This window comes from Solanum lycopersicum, chromosome 6 (assembly GCF_036512215.1).
Source record: "Solanum lycopersicum chromosome 6, SLM_r2.1".
Lineage (NCBI taxonomy): Eukaryota > Viridiplantae > Streptophyta > Magnoliopsida > Solanales > Solanaceae > Solanum > Solanum lycopersicum.
Window position 1 is genome coordinate 50,301,796 of NC_090805.1, and position 19,922 is coordinate 50,321,717.

Consider the following 19,922-nt stretch of genomic DNA (forward strand, 5'->3'; position numbering starts at 1 on the left):
GTTATTGTTGTAACAAAGATTCAATTGATTTGTAATACAAACTTATGATAGTTTTGACATTTTTTAGAACTTATGGGCATAAATCATATTTTTCTAAAAAATGAAATTCATTTTTCAAATATTATGGCCAAAAAAATTATAAAATTTCACCCAAATAATATTTTCTAAAAATATTTAAAAATTTATGATCAAATGCTATGTTAAAATACATTTTTTCTTCTTTTGGCAGATATTAGAGATGAAGACGTAAAAAAAAAATTAAATTATGATTGACGAAAAAGCTAAATGGTAATCTTGGCCAAAGAGATGTGCCACGTCAGATTTTTGTTATCCAATGTTATGATTCTATGAATCAAGTAATTTCTGCCTGAGATTATCGTACTTGATGTAGTATTAAATTGAAATTAGTGAATTCAAAATCTATAACGTGTAATTAATTTAAAGGATCAAAACTTATTGTAATTAAGTTGGTTTAATATGCAAATTTCTTTTAGTTGTTATTACTTATTATTACCTTTGATATTTTTACACCCCCTCACGATTCGATACACGTACCTATTATTAATATTGTCACATTATTAGTTAACTTTCTATAACCACTCTTATTTTCTGGATGAAAATTTCCCATAATTACCAGGATACTAACATACAATGCATGTTCACATAATCAACACTTGAAAAACATGTATACAAAAAATTGCATGTGTGAATTTTGACTAAAGTATATTTACATTTTGACAAATATACCCTCACCCGGTAGCCGGTAGATAGTTACAAATTGACAATAGTAAATTTATTATTTTATTTTAATTTAATTATAAAATAGTTGAAATTTAAAAAAATTTAAACTAAATCGAAGAAAAACTGTATAATAAAAAATATATTTTTAAATTTATCGAAATGAATCAGTACAACTAAAAAAAATAAAAATGAAGAACGAAACAAATTTCTGCCTTGTAACTTTTTAGAAAAAAAAAACAAATTTAAAAAGTAGATAGTAACTGAGAAAACGTGAATGCAGATAGCCACGTGTCATCTGTATAGTGATCGGAAGAAGAGGTCAAAATTAAAACAACCGGTAACTACCCATACAGACGTCAGGAGGAAAGTCATGCTTCGTTCGCCGAGTGGACATATTTGTAATTCTCAACTCCTTCGAAATCCCATAAATGTAGGTGAAGAGTGACAATGCCCCGCTTTAACAGAAAGACTCGTATTCGTCACAGTACAAAGAGGAAATAAATGCTAGGGAAAAGGATCGGACTTCAAAATTCGTCCAAAACTCTTCCTGCTTTCACATTGCCCACTGCGAAGACATGCATAACTGCATAAGAGCAATACGATTACACGTAAATAGTCATTAGAGGAATAGGTTTGTTTGATCACACTCATATTCAGCTTGATCGGAGGATATTTTGTTTATAAAAACTGTAGTTGATTCATTTGTTTTGAATGGCGGCGTCGAATGGGAGTGAGTTTTTTGATTTAGATGTGGAGGCACAAAATGAGAGTTTTGGTCGGCGGTCGAATGCGGAGTCTGTGGAGGAAGACGAGAATGAGTTGATGTGGGCAGCGTTAGAGAAATTGCCCACGCGGAAGCGCACGAATTTCGCTTTGGTGAAGCGGAATGAGACGGATTCTAGCGTAGGGAAGACTCATGACACCGTCGATGTGAGAAATCTAGACCGGAACACTCGACAGCTTGTTGTCAATAGAGCAATGGCGACTACTGCACAGGATAATTATAAGTTGCTTGCCGGCGTAAAAGAGCGCCTCGATAGGTAATTTTCAACTCATACACTCTCTCCTATTGGTGTTGCCAATGTGTATACAATTAAGTTCATCTCTGCATGCATCTAATGTGATTCAGATTTCTTTTATTTGAAGTCAATTATTTTAAAAGGATTTTTTTTCTGTAGATACAGGAATTAATGCAATGTGTGTTTCATATTCTTTATTTCTCTTCTTTGATTTTATTTTTTTAAAAAAAATAAATTGTGAAAAATTTCTGCAAGTTTTGCTGCTTGATTCGTGGACTGGTGAGGTCCCAGTTTTATGAAACTCACTCACTTTTAGTGGGCAAAGTTGAATCGAGCATTAGGCCGTGGGCCAACCTGAGTTTGTTAAAAAAACGAAAGTTAATGAAATGCATGGGGTTGTCTTTATAAGATTTTAACGATCCTCACTTGTTGAGCTAACTTTTAAAACGTGAATTAAATTTAGATTTCATTTACATCCTATCCTACACTAAAAATTACACATGCACATGCAGACATGCACTAGATAGGCATGAAAGAACTAATAAGGCTAACATATGTATGATTTTCTTATAAGACTTGTGTAACCTTCTTTAATTTGAGCTATTTCTTGGAGCCTAAATTGTGACCAAGATCTAACTTTACTGAGTTTGTGTTAGGCTAACTGACCCAATACAAAATAAAATAATGCTAGATCACATATATAATACAAAAAAAAAAGTTATAAACTGTTTATAAATAAATAGACAATGAAACCAGGATATTTGCAACAGATAATAAAATCAGAATAGTAAACGTAACTACTATTAATCTTGAAGTTGCAATGCTCTTAAAAATTATTAGATCACAATTCACATAAACAAGAAGCACGAAAATTACTAGTATAATTTTGTAGTCTATGCATCTAACTTAGAGCTAGGAAAATTTATATCATCACTACGTAAAATAACAGTTCATGCACTCGAATTAAATTTTAGAAGAATAAAATTGAACCTGTAGAACTATAAAATCATAAATAATAGAATAATTTCTTTTTTGTAGATTAGTCTTGATTAACAATTCTAATCCTTAAATTACTTTTTAATTACTGTGCATGTTTCCAATGAAGTAGATTTAATTTACACAGTTGTTATTAGATATTCTGTTTGTGGCGAGGAACATCATTGTATGGATTTTTCCTTTTTATTTGATATAATAATAATGACATGAATTTAGATTCATTCAGTAGACACAAAATAATTGTAAACTAGTAGATTATAAAGTATAAACTTGTAGTCTACTCGTAGATGACATAATATTAAGGAATTAAATGTAAAGTAGAGTTCTCAGTATTCTTTTTGCTAATTTTCATAACTAGCAATATTAAAAATTTTACCTAATTAATAATGGCTGAAAATTTTCATTATGGAAAAAGTGTGGGATTGGAGGTTCCGAAAGTTGAAGTTCGATATGAGAACATAACACTCACAGCAAACGTGAATGTTGGCTCCAGAGCTTTGCCTACTTTGGTGAATTCAGTCCGTGATGTCATCGAGGTAAATCATTCAATCCTACAACTAATTCTCTTGTATTATTCTTTTAATGGTGGTGTTCGGGCCAATTTTCTCACACCTTTAACTAATTTCGTGGATACTTCCACCTGCCACGAGCAATAGGTATGAGTAATTTTGTCTACAAAGACTAGGACAAATAAGAAGAATCACTTAGGTGTATTGTATCCCCACTGAGTTTTGAAACTGAGATTTCAGACTTTTCAAACACTTTCACTTTACTGACCACTTGGCCACACCAAGTCTCAATGTTATTCTTCTACATTAGACTGTAGCTTATGATAGTTTTTCTAAATGTATTTTTATGAATTACAGAGTATATTGACTGGACTGAGGATATTCCGTCCTAAGAGAAGCTCTCTTACCATTTTGAACGACGTGAGTGGTGTTGTGAAACCTGGGAGGTAAGTGTTCTTTTTTTTTTCTTACTTCTCATAACTGCCTTGTGTATGAAAGAAGTGTTGCTGTTATGTTGGTAGCTTTTAGTTATATATGTAACAAACATATTTCGAAGTTGCTATTACCTTTATAGGCGCTGTAAGTCTGGAAGGAGGAATCGTAGTAACTCGGTTGGTTGACCACCTAAACATTCACATTTCCCCTTCCCTACCCCCTTCAAAAAAAAAATAGAAGTCTGGAAGGTTATCCAGCCTGGATGTTATGTAGCTGCTTGATGGAATCGATAGTTTAAGATGCTAGAACAGAAGAATTGACCGCTGGTTAGGGGATCAACTAGCTTGGAGCAGTAAGATGTAAAGCGGGAAAACAATTCATCCAATGTAGGAATATCAAACTAACCAAAACCTGGTCCCACAGTCAAGTTCACCGGGATAGGATCAGTAGTGGTTATTTTTTCTTTGAAAGCCGGTACTGGCTTGATCAATGTTGGACACTAATGTGTACGATACTGCACCTTCTGACAATTTGTACTACTTATCTAACCGAAAATAAATTAATATATCATGTACTGAAAGTAAAAACGGCTTAGTCCAACATATTCAAATATACTCCGCAACTTATGGTTAGAAGTAATTAGATTGCCAAAAACAGTTGCGTATAATGAAACATTGTTTTTATTGCTCTTACTAGGATGACACTGCTACTTGGACCTCCTGGTTCTGGTAAAACTTCATTGCTTTTAGCTCTTTCAGGGAAGCTTGATAATAGCTTAAAGGTAAGTACCAGCCTTTCTCTTGTATTACCTTTGGATTCATAATCCTTGTCTTCCTTAATAGATGTTGAGTTCTTCTAAAAAGATTCAATGGTTATACAAGGTCTTTTACTGATTTATACATCTGACATTCAAGATAATTATCTCAAATCATCATCTTGGGAACATAAGAAACTCCAAATCTTTTTTTAGCGGCCTAATAACATATCTCCTTGTAATGCTGTGTAACCAGGGCATTAAAAGGTATGCGGTCTGGGAATATTGCAAAAAGAGGCAAATATGAATACTGATCAGATATTGAGTAGTTTGTTAGCTTAATTTAACATTATGTCTTTTCTTTGATAATTTCACTGCATTGCATATCCTTTCTAACTTGCGCCATGTATTTAATTACCTTCACTTCAGTTTATTTTTTCAAGAGGATCTCCTGGAAACATTGTGTTCCATTGAACTACAATAATAAAAAACAATACCAAAGATAATTACATAACTCTTGGTTACAGAAAAAAGGGATTATCACGTATAATGGACATAAGCTGGATGAATTTTGTGTGCAAAGAACTTCAGCTTACATAAGTCAGACAGATAATCATATTGCTGAGTTAACTGTAAGAGAAACTGTAGATTTTGCTGCTAGATGCCAAGGTGCAAGTCAAGGATTTGGAGGTTTGTCTCTAAACATTTTCACTTCATGTACTTGACCAGTTTTCCTTTTACTAGGCATGGGTTTCCTCTTTACTTGTGCAGATGTCTGTCACAGCTTTCGTGAAATCTTTCATATTTTAATCGTAATGCGAGTATCACTTAGTAAACAGATTTGTTATGCTGCACAATTAAGCTTGCTGAACCATGTTATATCATTGTACTGGTTGTTTATTTTTATCTGGTTATGTTCTCTCTACATTTATACTTACTATTATTAGCTGGCTTTGAAGAAGAAAAATGAACTAAGCAGAATCCATTCGCATAAGCAAAAAAATCAAAGCCCTTCCCTACTCCCCCAACTCAACTAGAAAAAAAGAAATCAAAATCGAGAGACTGTATCTGAGAACCTTATGTCTTGAATAGAAACAACACAAAGGGAAAAGATGCCCAGGAAATCACTTCCTAAACAAAAGCTTAGGAAATATATAGAACTAAATAGCAAAATGTCCTAATTTCTGGAAGTCAAGATGTTATCACTTCTTCATTGTTATTTGACAATGAAATAGATAAAAGAATAAAAGGACTATTGCAACATTTTTTTGTGAAGGTATAGAAAAATATGATAAGACCAAAGCAAAATGGAATTGAATGTATAGGTACTTTTGGAATTCCTCTGCTGTTTTTGGGCATGTTATTAATGAAACCTTCTATCTAGTTCCATAACTTAGTCTAGTGGTGAAATATATGTAGGAGTCTTAGCTAATACCTTGCCACACCCAGGGCGTATTCTGTGGACAAATAAGTAGTGTGTTAAGACTTAAGAGCATTAAGTTTCCAGATATTATCTTCCTAATCTATTTTAGAGCAAAGGCAAGTATGTTTCTTATCATGCAATTAGTGATTGATATATATCCCACTTTGCCTGCTTAATCAGAACCAATTAAGGTTTATCTAATATGACATAACATCTTTCATTCCCAAACCTGCCCTGTTAATTTCTTTTGCAGAATATATGAAAGACCTTGATCGTTTAGAGAAGGAAAAAAATATACGTCCAAACTCTGAAATAGACGCATATATGAAGGTTTGATTTCAGTTTCTCTATCTACCAGGCTAGTTCACCCATGTTAAATGGTATCTCATGATGTTTTATATCATTTTCATGTTGGTATCTGTTGCAATCAATAACTGGTCAGGCATCTTCTGTTGGTGGTAAGAAGCACAGCGTGTCTACAGATTACGTCTTGAAAGTTCTTGGTTTAGATGTATGTTCAGACACAATTGTTGGCAATGACATGATAAGAGGAGTTTCAGGTGGACAAAGGAAGAGAGTTACAACAGGTATATCCTCACTTTCTTTAATAGTCCTGGTTGTAATGAGCAAATATTGACCTGCAGAGATTATTTATAATTTTGGTGTTAGTTTTAAGGCAATGAAAGTAACCTATGCATAAATTTTGTTTGTTTATGAGCTGGCATGTTTCCTTTAATAGTTGGGGTGCTTGAACTAAGTGAGATAGCCTGAAATATCTGAAATTCACCCATCAGTCCTTTTTTTCTGGATGAGTGAAGGGAGAAAAGTGTTGCTACATAAACAGTTGCTAATAATGGTTTCCATACACAGGAGAAATGATTGTCGGGCCCAGGAAAACACTTTTCATGGATGAAATATCAACTGGACTTGATAGCTCCACGACGTACCAAATTGTCAAGTGCTTAAGAAATTTTGTTCATTTAATGGACGCAACATTGATGATTGCCCTCCTTCAACCTGCACCTGAAACTTTTGAATTGTTTGATGATCTGGTATTACTCTCTGAAGGATATGTCGTGTACCATGGTCCCCAAGCAGATGTTATTGAATTCTTTGAATCATTAGGATTTCGATTGCCGCCCCGTAAGGGCGTTGCAGATTTCCTTCAAGAGGTACTTTTCATTTGGTGCTTCATAGCCCCAAGGTGTATTTGGTACTTTAACTGGTCTCTTCGCAGGTTACCTCAAGAAAGGATCAGGCACAATACTGGGCTGATAATTCCAGACCATATGAATTCATTCCTGTTCATGCAATTGCCGAAGCGTTTAGGAACTCCAGATATGGTCAGGATATAAAATCCTTCCTTTCTACTCCATATGATAGATCCAAAGGTCATCCCTCAGCTCTATCTACGACAAAGTATGCTATTCCCAGATGGGATCTCTTTAAAGCTTGTTTCGAGAGAGAGTGGCTTCTAATGACTAGGCATAGCTTTCTTTATATCTTCAGAACGTTTCAGGTATGCCTGTAAAGTTTACATTCTCTGTACCAATATGATTCACATTTTTTTAATTTTTCTGCCTTCAGTTTCAAAATTTAGAAGGACGTAAAATGAGACTTTTGTTCCTTTTTTTTTAAAAAAAAAGTATTGGTCTTTCTGTTTCACCTACTCATCATTTACACATCTAAATTTTATTTTAAATCTCCAAGCTGGTCAACTAAGACTCCATCTAAATTCGGTCAAGAGATTTCTCATGAAGATTCATCAATAGAGGCGAGCAAGATTTGAAGTTTATGGTTCTAAATTTGCACCGAATCCAATAGCTTGTTTTAATTTTTGGCTCTGCAATTTAATATTTATACATATTTAATAGATTTTATGATACGAGTATACTCTCTTAGTAAAATCTATTGGTTTCATCTGAACCCGTAGCTAATATTGTAACTCTGTCCATCGTGAAGTTCGATGATTGAGAACGCGAGGGCGAAAACTATCAGTGTATTTGAGCTATTAGAGAGTTGAAGTCTCAATTGTACCTAGTATTCAAGTGTGCATTTGGTCCTTCAGGCCAGTATAGAAGTGGATGTATAAATGGAAGCTTCCAAGAACATGTCATTTGTGCCACTTCCAATTGTTCAAATGATTTTGATAAGTTCATCAAGTTATTTCTTAGACTCCATAGCAGCCCCTCCATCCATAGCTTCTCAGATTCAACATATTTATAGAGTTTTTAGTCTCTTAATTTTGATGTATCACAGACTTTTCATACATGTGTTTACAGGTTGCTTTTGTTGGATTTGTAACATGCACAATGTTTCTAAAAACACGGATACATCCCACGGATTTGATGAACGGCAACTTATATCTTTCTTGTTTGTTTTTCGGCTTGATTCATATGATGTTCAACGGATTTTCAGAACTGCCTCTCTTGATATTTCGCCTCCCAGTCTTCTATAAGCAAAGAGATAATATGTTTTATCCTGCATGGTCATGGTCCTTGTGTAGTTGGATTCTGCGTTTACCTTACTCTGTAATTGAAGCTGTCGTATGGTCTTTTGTTGTGTACTGGAGTGTAGGTTTCTCACCTGGTGCTGGGAGGTATGTTCGGTTTCTGTTATCTTCTTCTTCTTTTATATTCTTTTGGATAATTGGAGTGTTGAGTTTTTTTTTCACCAGACATACAGACAAGGCTACAGTAGACTGTTTATTCTACTTATATCCCTTTATAATGTTCCAGGTTTTTCCGCTACATGTTTACACTCTTTGTAGTACACCAGATGGGAATGGGTCTCTTTCGATCAATAGCTTCTATTGCACGAGTTTTGGTTGTCTCAAATACATTTGCATCAGCTGCACTGCTGATCACATTTTTATCGGGCGGTTTTATCGTGCCAAAAGGTAAGGTTGCACTTTTCTTTAGTTTGTAGCAGGAATTCATTTATTGAAATGGAGTCTCTATCCTTGCAGATATGATCAAGCCATGGTGGGAATGGGCCTTTTGGATTTCACCATTGACATATGGACAACGAGCTATTTCAGTTAATGAATTTACTTCCACACGATGGACGCAGGTGTGCTCTCTATACTGTGGGAATGCTGGATGTGTTTGTCATAGATAAAACAAATAAATGGAATGAACATTAATATATTCTAGAAGCTTAATCAGTTGGATCATTTCAATTGAAATTTTGTAGAAGATAACCATCGGAAACGTAACTCTTGGGAATGCCGTTCTGCGATCGCACAGCCTGCCAACAGCTAATAGCTGGTATTGGCTGGGAGTAGGTGTTTTATTGATCTACATTTTGTTTTTCAACGCTATTCTGACTCTTGCCTTGGCTATTCTCAACCGTAAGTGATATTGAACTCTTATAGGATAGATTTAGAATTGCCAACACATAGTTACCAGTATTTACTAGACTTTGTTTTTCTCTTTTTTTTTTCTTTCAGCAATAAGAAAATCTGGGGCAGTTGTCTCACCAGAAGCAGTGGGTGCAGATGGTAAATTATCCCCTCTTCTCATGGATAAATGGAATGTGTACTTCTTACCCATTTATGATATGTTTGGCAGGAGGTAGTAAGACTTCTGAGTCAAATGGGGACCCTGAGCCGGCGATGACTAAAAAAAAGGGGATGATACTGCCATTCCAACCACTGGCAATGACTTTCCATAATGTCAAGTACTTTGTTGACATGCCAAAGGTGTCTATACTGGATTTTTTTTTACCTGTTTATGTTGAAGCGTATCATATGTAGCAGAAGACATGTACTATTTCAGGAAATGAGTTCAGAAGGAATATCTGAAAAGAAGCTGCAACTACTGTCGAGTGTTAGTGGAGTATTCTCTCCCGGTGTTCTTACCGCATTGGTTGGTTCGAGCGGAGCAGGAAAAACCACATTGATGGATTGCCTAGCTGGAAGGAAAACTTCTGGATATATAGAGGGTGATATTAAGATATCAGGATACCTGAAACAACAACAGACTTTTGCTAGAGTTTCGGGATATGTTGAACAAAATGACATACATTCTCCTCAAGTCACAGTGTATGAATCCCTATGTTTTTCTTCTTACCTGCGTCTTCCCAAAGAAGTGAATAAGGAACAAAGAGAGGTAGTAGCAACTGGCTTGCCGTTTTACCTTTTTATCTTCTGAACTTCAATATGTTTAATCTTTCGGATAAAATGCTAAAACCCATTTGACTTCCTTATTCTGCAGGAGTTTGTTAAAGAGGTAATGGATTTGGTGGAACTTGACTCTCTAAAGAATGCTTTGGTAGGCTTGCCTGGAAGTTCTGGCTTATCAACAGAACAAAGAAAGCGCTTGACAATTGCAGTAGAACTTGTGGCAAATCCTTCTATAATTTTCATGGATGAGCCTACATCTGGGCTTGATGCACGAGCAGCAGCCATTGTAATGCGAACTGTTCGTAATACTGTAGACACTGGCAGAACTGTTGTTTGCACAATCCATCAGCCAAGTATCGAAATTTTTGAAGCATTTGATGAGGTATGTTATCAATGCATTTCTATAATAGATAAGTTACATGACCGCCAGGACTTCCGCTCATGTGATGTTACAATATGTAGCTTCTTCTTATGAAACGTGGAGGACAAGTGATATATGGGGGGAAGCTTGGGGAAAAGTCACAAACTATGGTTGACTACTTTCAGGTACTTGTGCCTCCACCATTCACTTAGTATAATTCAACTGTGCTCGATTTTCAAGAGATACAAAGTGTGTGTTACAACTTTAAAATTAAGAGGGAGATTCTTCTAGCTCTTTTCTTGGTGCAGAGGTGTTGGGATGCCTCACTAATGTTTCTCCACATTCCACTGCTTCACCGTCGATTTTAATCTTGAAGTAGTTACTACTAATTTAATTACACAAGATATTTCCATTGTGGTCTCTGTATATAGATTGTTCATCTGTTGATGCAGTTGAAATCTGATTGTACTTATAAGGAAACAGATAGCATTTTCCTTATTCAAGAGTTCAATTATATGGGGCATAGTTCCTATATTTTGGTTGCTCACTTTTCAAAAGCTATTGTTCATGCTGCACGTGTTTGTGAATACATTTTGTAGAGTATTCCTGGGATACCCCCAATTCCTAGTGGTTACAATCCAGCAACCTGGATGCTTGAGATAAGTACGCCTGCTGCTGAAGAAAGGATGGGAGAAGATTTTGCAGTAATATACAGAAATTCGGAGCAGTTCAGGTGATCTTAATAAATGTCTTCATCACCTGAAGTATACTATTTATTGCTCTCTTCGTTTTTCCTTTATTAATAATTTGTAGAACTTGTATCTCTTTTTAAAATTAGGGGAGTGGAGGCCTTAATTAAGCAACTGAGCGTCCCGCCTGAGAACTCAGAACCTCTAAAGTTCACCAGCATATACAGTCAAGGTGCATTTTCTCAGTTTAGGATCTGTCTCTGGAAGCAAAATCTTGTGTATTGGAGAAGTCCGACATATAATGCTGTTAGGTTGTTCTTTACAACGTTGAGTGCTCTGATTCTCGGTTCTATATTTTGGGATGTCGGTTCAAAAAGGTAACTTTTCTCTTATGAAATATCTAGAGCAAACTATTGGATAATTCTTTCAGTCCTTATAAAGCAGACACAGTTGGTTGCTTGTTATTTCCAATGTAAATGTAGAACAACTTCCCCTACATACTCTTTGCTGGGGATTCTTCAAGAAAGATAAATGAGAACAGTACAAGATTGCTGCTCTTTTTTCTTTTTTATTTAATGATATAGAAGTAACTTCTATGGACAAAATGGCTGGATTGCCAGATCGAAAGAGCAGAACTATGCAAAATAATATAGTGGGAGAAAACCAGCAAGTAAACTAGCAATTAGAACCATTCTAAGGTTTCAGTTTCCAAACTTGGATTAAATATTAGAGCCTTGATTGTATCAATTTTATGATCAATTCTCAAAGTATTAACTGGGGCAGTACACTTGAAATGATTCCACAGGGACTCCACTCAAAATTTGTTCGTTGTTATGGGTGCACTTTATTCTTCATGCTTGTTCCTGGGGGTCAATAATGCTTCTTCTGTACAGCCAATAGTTGCCATTGAGAGAACAGTTTTCTACAGGGAGAAGGCTGCTGGAATGTACTCTCCTCTACCATATGCAGCAGCTCAGGTTAGCGCATTCACATCAAGTACATCTTAATTGCTTCGAGTTACAACAGATATAATAATCATATGTTTGTATTTCTTGAACTACTCAATTAGATGGTATATGAACTGCTTTTAGAAGAGATGATGAGATTGTTTACTAATACCAACTTCTTTTTCTTTTTTGGCAAACAGGGGTTAGTCGAAGTTCCGTACATCTTCATGCAGACATTACTATTTGGAATCATTTCATATTTGATGATCAACTTTGAAAGGACAGCTGGTATGAACCTAAGGAATTAATTTTCATGATCAACTCCATATTTTCTTTGCTTTTGCCTATCCTTAGTTCTTCAAGTAATGGGTTCATCTGCCATTATGGTTGTTTTTTCTAGAACCCGTTCTGCTGAATGTTACCCTGAAGGATTACATTTGCTTTACTATGGAAGTGTATTTGTGTTACATGTCAAAGACCAATGTCGCATATATCGTTTTCTGATGTTTTGCAGGAACTTACTGTACATTCATATTCTCTTTTTATGTAAAGCAGTAGTTGATTCACATGCCTAAATATTTAGAGTTCCAAAAGCAGTGGGCAAAATGTGATCTCCCTTTTCGTTTTGCAGTCTGCAGCTTTTCTCTGTTTATTTTGATTCATGCATTTGCTTCTTTAGTAATTACTGCAGTTTATGTTGAGAAATTATTAAAATAATCCATGAAAATGCAGTAGTGCTTCTTGCATGGAGGTAAGCAATTTAGGTTTGGATTTTACCCCGTGAACATTCTGTTTATCTCTAGGAAACATGGTAACACTAATTAACATGTTAACCAATAAATAAAGATGCATATGTAACCAATAGCCATTGGAATCTCAGACCTTTCTATGTCAATGAAAATTAGTTGAGATGTACATCTTTCCTCTGACATTTGGACCATTAACTTCAATTCATGGATTTAATATGCATCTCTCTGTTGCTACTGGTTTTGAATTCTGATATGTTATTACATTATTCCATGTTCTCCCTCATGAACTGTGCTCATAGCGACTAAGTTGAACTCCTTGCTGTTTATACTTGGTTGTCAGATAATCTGACTTGTGGTTTTTCTGGTATTTTGCAGAAAAATTTATCCTATATTTAGTGTTCATGTTTCTGACATTCAGCTATTTCACCTTTTACGGTATGATGGCTGTTGGTCTTACGCCAACTCCACATTTGGCTGCTGTCATTTCATCTGCATTTTATTCGCTGTGGAACCTCATGTCTGGCTTTCTTGTTCCAAAACCTGTGAGTACTATTTTCCTCAGCATACACTCATCATAAACTACAGCAGTTTTGTGTGCTTAAGAAAATTATTGTTCCAATTTCTTTTGTCTGCTTATAGGAATTAAGTTGGGGACTATTGGATATATACATGCACACATTTGTAGGCAAAAAAGTGTAAATAATATTAAGTTCACTCTCTTGAGTACGTTCTTAGAAAAGAGAGGTTTTGGATGATGAAGCGCCATATAGCTTCCAAATAATATTTTGTGTAGTCCATTTTAAATAATATATTTTAATCAACCTAAGTTTATTTGGTAAATTTACTCGTATTTTATAATTCCTGTCCTAAAATCACCTAGTTTTATCATCTTTAATGCACAGGTGATCATGATTTTGAGAAGTACGTAATAATTTCCTCCTTAGAACTGTTGTAAAAGAGTAGTTGGACTCATTAAGTTAAAATTCTGGACCTGCTTATGGCTTATTGCATAAGAGCATGTTTGTCGGAATTCCGCAAATGTATCAAGTGTAGTAGATTGCATGGTTTTTTTGGATCCTTTTATGATAATTTGCATTGTCTTCCTCTATCTTATGAAATGTAGAGTATCCCTGGATGGTGGATATGGTTCTACTACATCAGCCCAGTGGCTTGGACGTTGCGTGGCATTATTAGCTCTCAACTTGGCGATGTTGAAGAAATAATAACAGGAACTGGATTTCAAGGCACTGTGAAAGAGTATCTGGAGGTCAGTCTAGGTTTTGGACCTGGATGGATTGGGTGGTCAGCTCTCATACTTATTGGATTTTGCTTGCTCTTCTTCACAGTCTTTGCATTATCAGTCAAAGTTCTCAACTTCCAAAAAAGATGATGACATTGTAATTTCTTTTTTTTTGGCATGAGTAGATTGCTGATCTTGAAAAGCCCTACATGATGAATAAATCTTCACTTTGTATTCAAACTATGAACTCATCTAGATAAGGGGTTTTGCTTTGTGGTAAACAAATTTTTACTTTACACATGATAAGAGCAGGGTATTGCTTAAACAGGAATGCTTTCTTCACTTGTTAAATGATAATTTCTTTTCATTGTCACTCGAATTTCTGCAGGGGATAGGATGAATTCCATCTTTTTTGAGTGAGATGTTTCTTGATACTAAATTCATATTCATTGTCACAATTAAAGTAATATGAATGCCTTTATACGTTATTCACTGATTTAAACTTCAAAATCCGCTTTTGTACACAGTCACATTTAGGTAACTACTACTCCAATCCTAAAGTGAGCAACTTCTTTGATCCGTGCCATTACCATCGAGATGTAGAGCCATCGCTTCGTCTATGAGTTTCGCAACTTCAAAATCCTTAGATTCAAAATTCTATCTACACTTCTATGGACACTTAAATTCAAGTTAATCTACCTATTGTGGTAGATTGATTAGGAGAATACAACCCAAAGGATTGGTCTCCTATGTATGTGGGAGAGTTCGTCCGTCTATAAATACATAATATTTCTTTTTTTAATCAATAAGGAATAATTGACACAATAAATGAAGCATCCAAATTGTTTCTTTGGGCCTCATTTTACTGCTAGTTCAGCTTTTATATAAGTTGGACTATAAGTTTGTGCCCAATTAAATTTATAAGATATAAATGTAGATTGAATTAAATAACATGTATAATATACTAATATCTATTTTTTAATATTTTTTTTTCTTCATATATATATGTTTAACTAAAAAAAATATAATTATTTTTTACTGACGTGTAACTTTCCGTACTTGACATACTACCTGAAGAAAAATTATTTTCAAGACGTTTAACCAAACATACCTTAAGACAGTCCAGACATACCATACCAGGGTTGGACCGGGTCGAGAAGATTCGAGACCACGAGAACCAGACAGGAAGACAGATACCCGGAACAAAGAACAGTTCCGCGCCAAGGAAGAACAAAAATCAGAGAAAATTACCCAAATTCAGAAACTGAACCCTAAAATCAATGGCTGAAAAATTAGCCCCTGAGAAACGTCACAGCTTCGTTCATAATGGTACTTCTAACTCCTTAATATCCTTTTCGTTTTTTCTCATCTACTATTAACTATTTTATGCATATGGAAAATGATACATGTTGATTGTGGAGTTGACAATTGAATTTCAGGCCAGAAGGTGTTCGAATGGGACCAAACGCTTGAAGAATTGAACATTTACATAACTCTTCCAGAAAATGTTCCGAAGAAGCTATTTTATTGCAAGGTTGAGTCTAAGCATTTGGAAGTTGGGATCAAAGGCAATCCACCTTACCTTAATGTAAGTTCTTCGACTTCTTAGTTTTATGTAAGCTAATAATTTAGTATTCTCACCTTTAATTTTTTTTGGCAGCATGATCTGATGAACCCAGTGAAGACCGATTGTTCCTTCTGGACTCTAGGTAATTTATTATTTTCCTTAATAAGGGTAAAATTTTCTTTAATTCTGGTAACAGAATCTTGATGGAACTGGAAAAATGGATACACGGGATTTGTATAGCTTACCTTGCTCGTTTGCGATTGTTGCTTTGTAGTTTTTGGTTACTGAAATCAATTGCTGGCACACTGCTTTTGATGATTGTTACTTGGTACTGTGGTACTGGTCTCTCTTTTAGGGAACAGCGTAAAGAAACTCATGTAGTCTCGAGCACATAAAATACTAATGGTTAAATGTCCCTGAAATTCTTAGCAAAGTTAAAGGGTTTGAACATTATTAGTTCAGAACACGGAGTCTAGTCGAATCAGCTCAATTATTAGCTATAATAGTCAGCTGTTGTAAGTTGCAGTTTGAGTGTATTTTTGTGAAGTGTTACTCAGTTCTATGGAACTTATGAGGTTTAGATATAATTAGTTTGAGCGATCATTGATAATTGCTACTAATAGCGAGTATACCGATAAATTTGGTCTAACTTAGATGGTAAATGACAGAGGATGATATACTGCATGTAACCTTACAGAAGAGGGATAAAGGTCAGACATGGTCTTCTCCTATATTGGGCCAAGGACAGTTGGATCCATATGCCAGTGATCTTGAACAGAAAAGGCTCATGCTTCAAAGGTTCCAAGAAGAGGTAATATGATTAAGCTCTACTGAAATCTATGTCTCATATGTTGCATTCTCCTATCATTTAGGAATACCTGCGGTTGCTTCTGTTGAAGTGTTCACCCGATTTCTACTTCCAAGCTGTTCATTCATGTTGATTCATTGAAGAGTAAATTGCTACTTGCTTTTTTTACTGTTCTTTTGTTGGTTGACTCATTGTGCCCTTCTTGGTGGGCTAGCCATAGTCATGAATTATTTGACCCTTTCTACCCATTGATGTTTAATTTGTGGATTGCTTTTTTAGTTGACCGTTTTCTTGGACTTATATATATCTGATGATTTTCCCTGAAGTGGCTTCCATGTGGACTGGGTTCATAACATCCCATGGGTTGATCTTCTGTTGTTAAATTGTTATTAGTTTCTTGGAGCTCTAAGATTCCTGAAAGCAATGAAATTACCTTTAATAACAGGGAAGACCTCCTACAAAACAGTATTTTACCTTTAATAACGGGAAGGCCTTTAATAGTTTATTGGATACTGCTGAGCTTTAATTTTACAAAAAAGGAAGAGGATACTGCAGAAAGTTATACAAGGGAAGTTTGTAGCTTGCATAAACTCAGAATTTGTTATGCATATCTGTCACTTTCTGCAGAAATCCCTAATTTCGCATAGTTCCTTTCTTTCCATGCTCTACGATTCATTTCTCTTTTTTCAGTCGCGCAACTTATAGAAGAAAAAAAAAAGCAAGTAATAGTTCATTGAACTTTTACTCCAAAGTATAAGTAGGATTTCATTACTGTTCCCTCTTTACCATCTGCTCAAACAAGCAAAATATTACTGTTCCCTGTGTAGAGCAACAACATTTTGGGAGCATTAGATAAGCTTGTGTCCAAGAATCCCAAAGTTTTTTCTTTTTTACAGAAATTAAGACAGGCTGCCCTGAAGAAACTTTATTATCTTCCATGTTTAAGTAATGATGTGTTAGTAGGTGGAGTGTTATGTGAAAGTAAAGGTTAGTGGAAAGGATATATGAATTAAGATAGAGTTAGATGAGTCTAATTGTGTAAGCGAGGTTCATATACATCACATATTTTCTAGAGAGGCTAAGCTTTTAGGAATCTATAGTGATGCTGGTGTTGGTTTGAGGTTTCTAAATGATTTAGATGATTACAAGACTGGAAAGATTAAGAGCTCTACTATTTTAATGTCTGTCACTTGAGAGTCAATAGTTACTTGGGCCACTAATCAGATATGTTGTGCTTGTCTATGTACTGAGTGAGCTTGGATTTTGTAGCTTCATTGAGTGTAAGCAGTCCCTTAGACGGTAATGTGAATGAACAACGAGATGCTTGCTTCTTCATATACTGTGTAAAATTGAACATCTCACTCACTAAACATTGGAGTCTGTGAGTCTGGCATGTTTGCTATTTGCTGTACTGGCATACTGCTTGGCAGTTCTTACTGGCATTCCAAAGCAGATCCAGCTCAACAATTGCAGGCTATTGACAGATTGTTTTTCAATTGCTGCTTTCATTTTCCTTAGGAGTTAACCTCCTAGTCGCCAGTCAAACAACAGGGTATGACAGATTTTGAATATTTGGAAGGCTTTATATGAATCTCCTCCCAATTAGATTTCTTAAATGCAATACACTCATTAAGCTTCAGAAATATCGTCAATGACCTTCTCAGATTTTTAACCAGTAGTTGGAACTTTTTAGCATTCAATCCAATGTCAATTGGCTTCATTTTTTTCAGTTTATTGTCATTGAGAAATTGCTGGAGCCTTTGTAAGTTTTGAACTGGAAAATAGCTTGGTGTCTTAAACCGCTTGATTTGGATTTAGCAATAATTAACATTAACGTTTAACATTAGGATTCTAGTCGTATGCATATCACTCCTTAGTGAAATTGAGGAATTAGACGTTCCTTTTCATTTTTCATTTTGTTAAATTGTTAAGTGTCTTGTTGTTTGGGCCCTTATTTTGCATTTTTAGGTGGAGTTACTTTTTGTATTTTTTGGAAAAATGATGCTCCATAGTTCATATTGACATCATTCTCATATTTTTTGGGTCTTTGGATTGTATGTAGCTATTCCGTATCAATTTTGGCTTTTCCAGAAATTTTAGCGTCAAAAAGCCATAGCCCACATAGGTTCAGTTGCTTTAAGGTGTACTTCTTTCCATTCTCTCTCTAACAGTCTGGTTTTGTTTCAATTAACTATTTAAGACGTGTTGTGTCACACGACCACCTTGTCTGTATGTATATATCTATGTATTGCTTCAAGCTTCATGAGCAGTCTATCTATTGAATCAAATTAGGTACCTCCAACTTAGCTTCCTTTAGTTTCTCTATGCACTTGTAATCTGCAGATGCAAATGAATGCTATACTTCCAGACATATTGCTTGAACTCTGGTAGACAGTCCCTATAGAAAAGACTTGTCTTGTCAATATCTTGGAGTTCTGTTATTTACCCTTGTATCCATCTTGAGCTGTTTTGCATCTTCTACATACCATTTCAAATTGGGGTCCAGAACTGATTAAAACATTATACTATTTGACCACTTCCTTTTGATAACAAAGAATCTCGTCTTTGCAGAATCCCGGTTTTGATTTCTCACAGGCACAATTCTCTGGGAATTGTCCTGATCCAAAGACCTTCATGGGGGGAATTAGCTCAACTTGATACTGCTCTATTATCATTGTAACTATGGACCTAGCTAGATATGCATTGTTATGATGAGAAGCAGGAAGATAAGCTTTCCACTGGAATTCCTTAATGTTTTATGAAATATTTATTCTTGGTAACCATCTTGTTTACTGGTAAGGTTTATTAATCACTTTGTTGTTGATTAAATATGATTGCTTATACAGATAACGTTTCGTTCTTATAGGTTATAAAAATTGTCATGATATCTTATTTTGTCATTTCAATAGCGTCTGATGAATGTGCCATCTTTCATTTCTGAGTTGTGCTTGGGGATTCTGCTGGCAAAGATTCTTTATAAATTCGACATTGTTAAAATGATATCAAAAGTATACTCGACAAAAAGGGAAAAGAATATAAAGATATCTGATTTTTTAAGATGAAGTACAACAAATTTGAAGGAATCAAATGCACATTACTAAGAAAAAACTTTAATTGTTGAAGGAATAAATTCAAGTTTCTAAAATAGTCAATGCAAATCTCTATTTATCCGTTGATTTCCCACTATTATGGTCGCGTAAATTTATAGTAAATCACAACTTGGATTTCTCTTCATTTTTAGTCCGATTGGGATAAAAGAGATGTAAAAATTTTTCATATATATGCAAGACAACTTTTTTAATAAATCAAGTGATTCACAAAATATAAGTTTACTATACTCTTAGAGAGAAACTAAACTAGATAGTAAATATTATTTTTTTTTTAAGAAAAAAATTACGCTATGAGAATGATCAGAAAAACAATTATACATGGCTACAATTTGTTTTGTGAAGTCGTTAACTCTTTTTACATCTAATAGGCTTCATATGAAAATAAACATGTGCATGTGGCAGAACCTCATTTGTATTGGAGCAATCCAACAAAAGATCTATTAACTAT

General features: G+C 34.9%; 2 protein-coding genes across 2 annotated transcripts; both read left to right on the forward strand.

Moving 5' to 3' along the window:
- The first annotated feature begins 1,148 nt into the window (after window positions 1–1,148).
- Window positions 1,149–14,362, forward strand: ABCG43 (ABC transporter G family member 43). Its single transcript, XM_010324025.3, has 24 exons — window positions 1,149–1,781; window positions 3,172–3,292; window positions 3,623–3,711; window positions 4,397–4,481; window positions 4,982–5,144; window positions 6,131–6,207; window positions 6,320–6,464; window positions 6,748–7,049; window positions 7,115–7,396; window positions 8,160–8,476; window positions 8,616–8,776; window positions 8,846–8,949; window positions 9,073–9,229; window positions 9,329–9,379; window positions 9,450–9,580; window positions 9,657–9,989; window positions 10,095–10,385; window positions 10,466–10,549; window positions 10,964–11,097; window positions 11,203–11,430; window positions 11,859–12,030; window positions 12,201–12,288; window positions 13,125–13,291; window positions 13,873–14,362. The coding sequence occupies exons 1-24, from the start codon at window positions 1,453–1,455 to the stop codon at window positions 14,137–14,139; spliced, it is 4,278 nt and encodes a 1,425-aa protein (XP_010322327.1). The 5' UTR covers window positions 1,149–1,452; the 3' UTR covers window positions 14,140–14,362.
- Window positions 14,363–14,377: 15 nt separating this feature from the next.
- On the forward strand, window positions 14,378–19,270 carry LOC101256294 (uncharacterized). Its single transcript, XM_004241116.5, has 5 exons — window positions 14,378–15,318; window positions 15,429–15,577; window positions 15,650–15,698; window positions 16,225–16,367; window positions 18,936–19,270. Exons 1-5 carry the CDS (start codon window positions 15,270–15,272, stop codon window positions 19,020–19,022), a joined length of 477 nt encoding a protein of 158 aa, XP_004241164.1. The 5' UTR covers window positions 14,378–15,269; the 3' UTR covers window positions 19,023–19,270.
- Window positions 19,271–19,922: the final 652 nt, after the last annotated feature.

Coding starts and splice junctions, on each gene's coding strand:
- LOC101256294 (XM_004241116.5), top strand. CDS start 15,270: ATGGCTGAAAAATTAGCCCCTGAGAAACGTCACAGCTTCGTTCATAAT. Junction 15,319..15,428: donor TCACAGCTTCGTTCATAATG/GTACTTCTAACT, acceptor ATTGAATTTCAG/GCCAGAAGGTGTTCGAATGG. Junction 15,578..15,649: donor GCAATCCACCTTACCTTAAT/GTAAGTTCTTCG, acceptor TTTTTTTGGCAG/CATGATCTGATGAACCCAGT.
- ABCG43 (XM_010324025.3), top strand. CDS start 1,453: ATGGCGGCGTCGAATGGGAGTGAGTTTTTTGATTTAGATGTGGAGGCA. Junction 9,230..9,328: donor TGCCTTGGCTATTCTCAACC/GTAAGTGATATT, acceptor TTTTTCTTTCAG/CAATAAGAAAATCTGGGGCA. Junction 11,431..11,858: donor TGGGATGTCGGTTCAAAAAG/GTAACTTTTCTC, acceptor ATGATTCCACAG/GGACTCCACTCAAAATTTGT.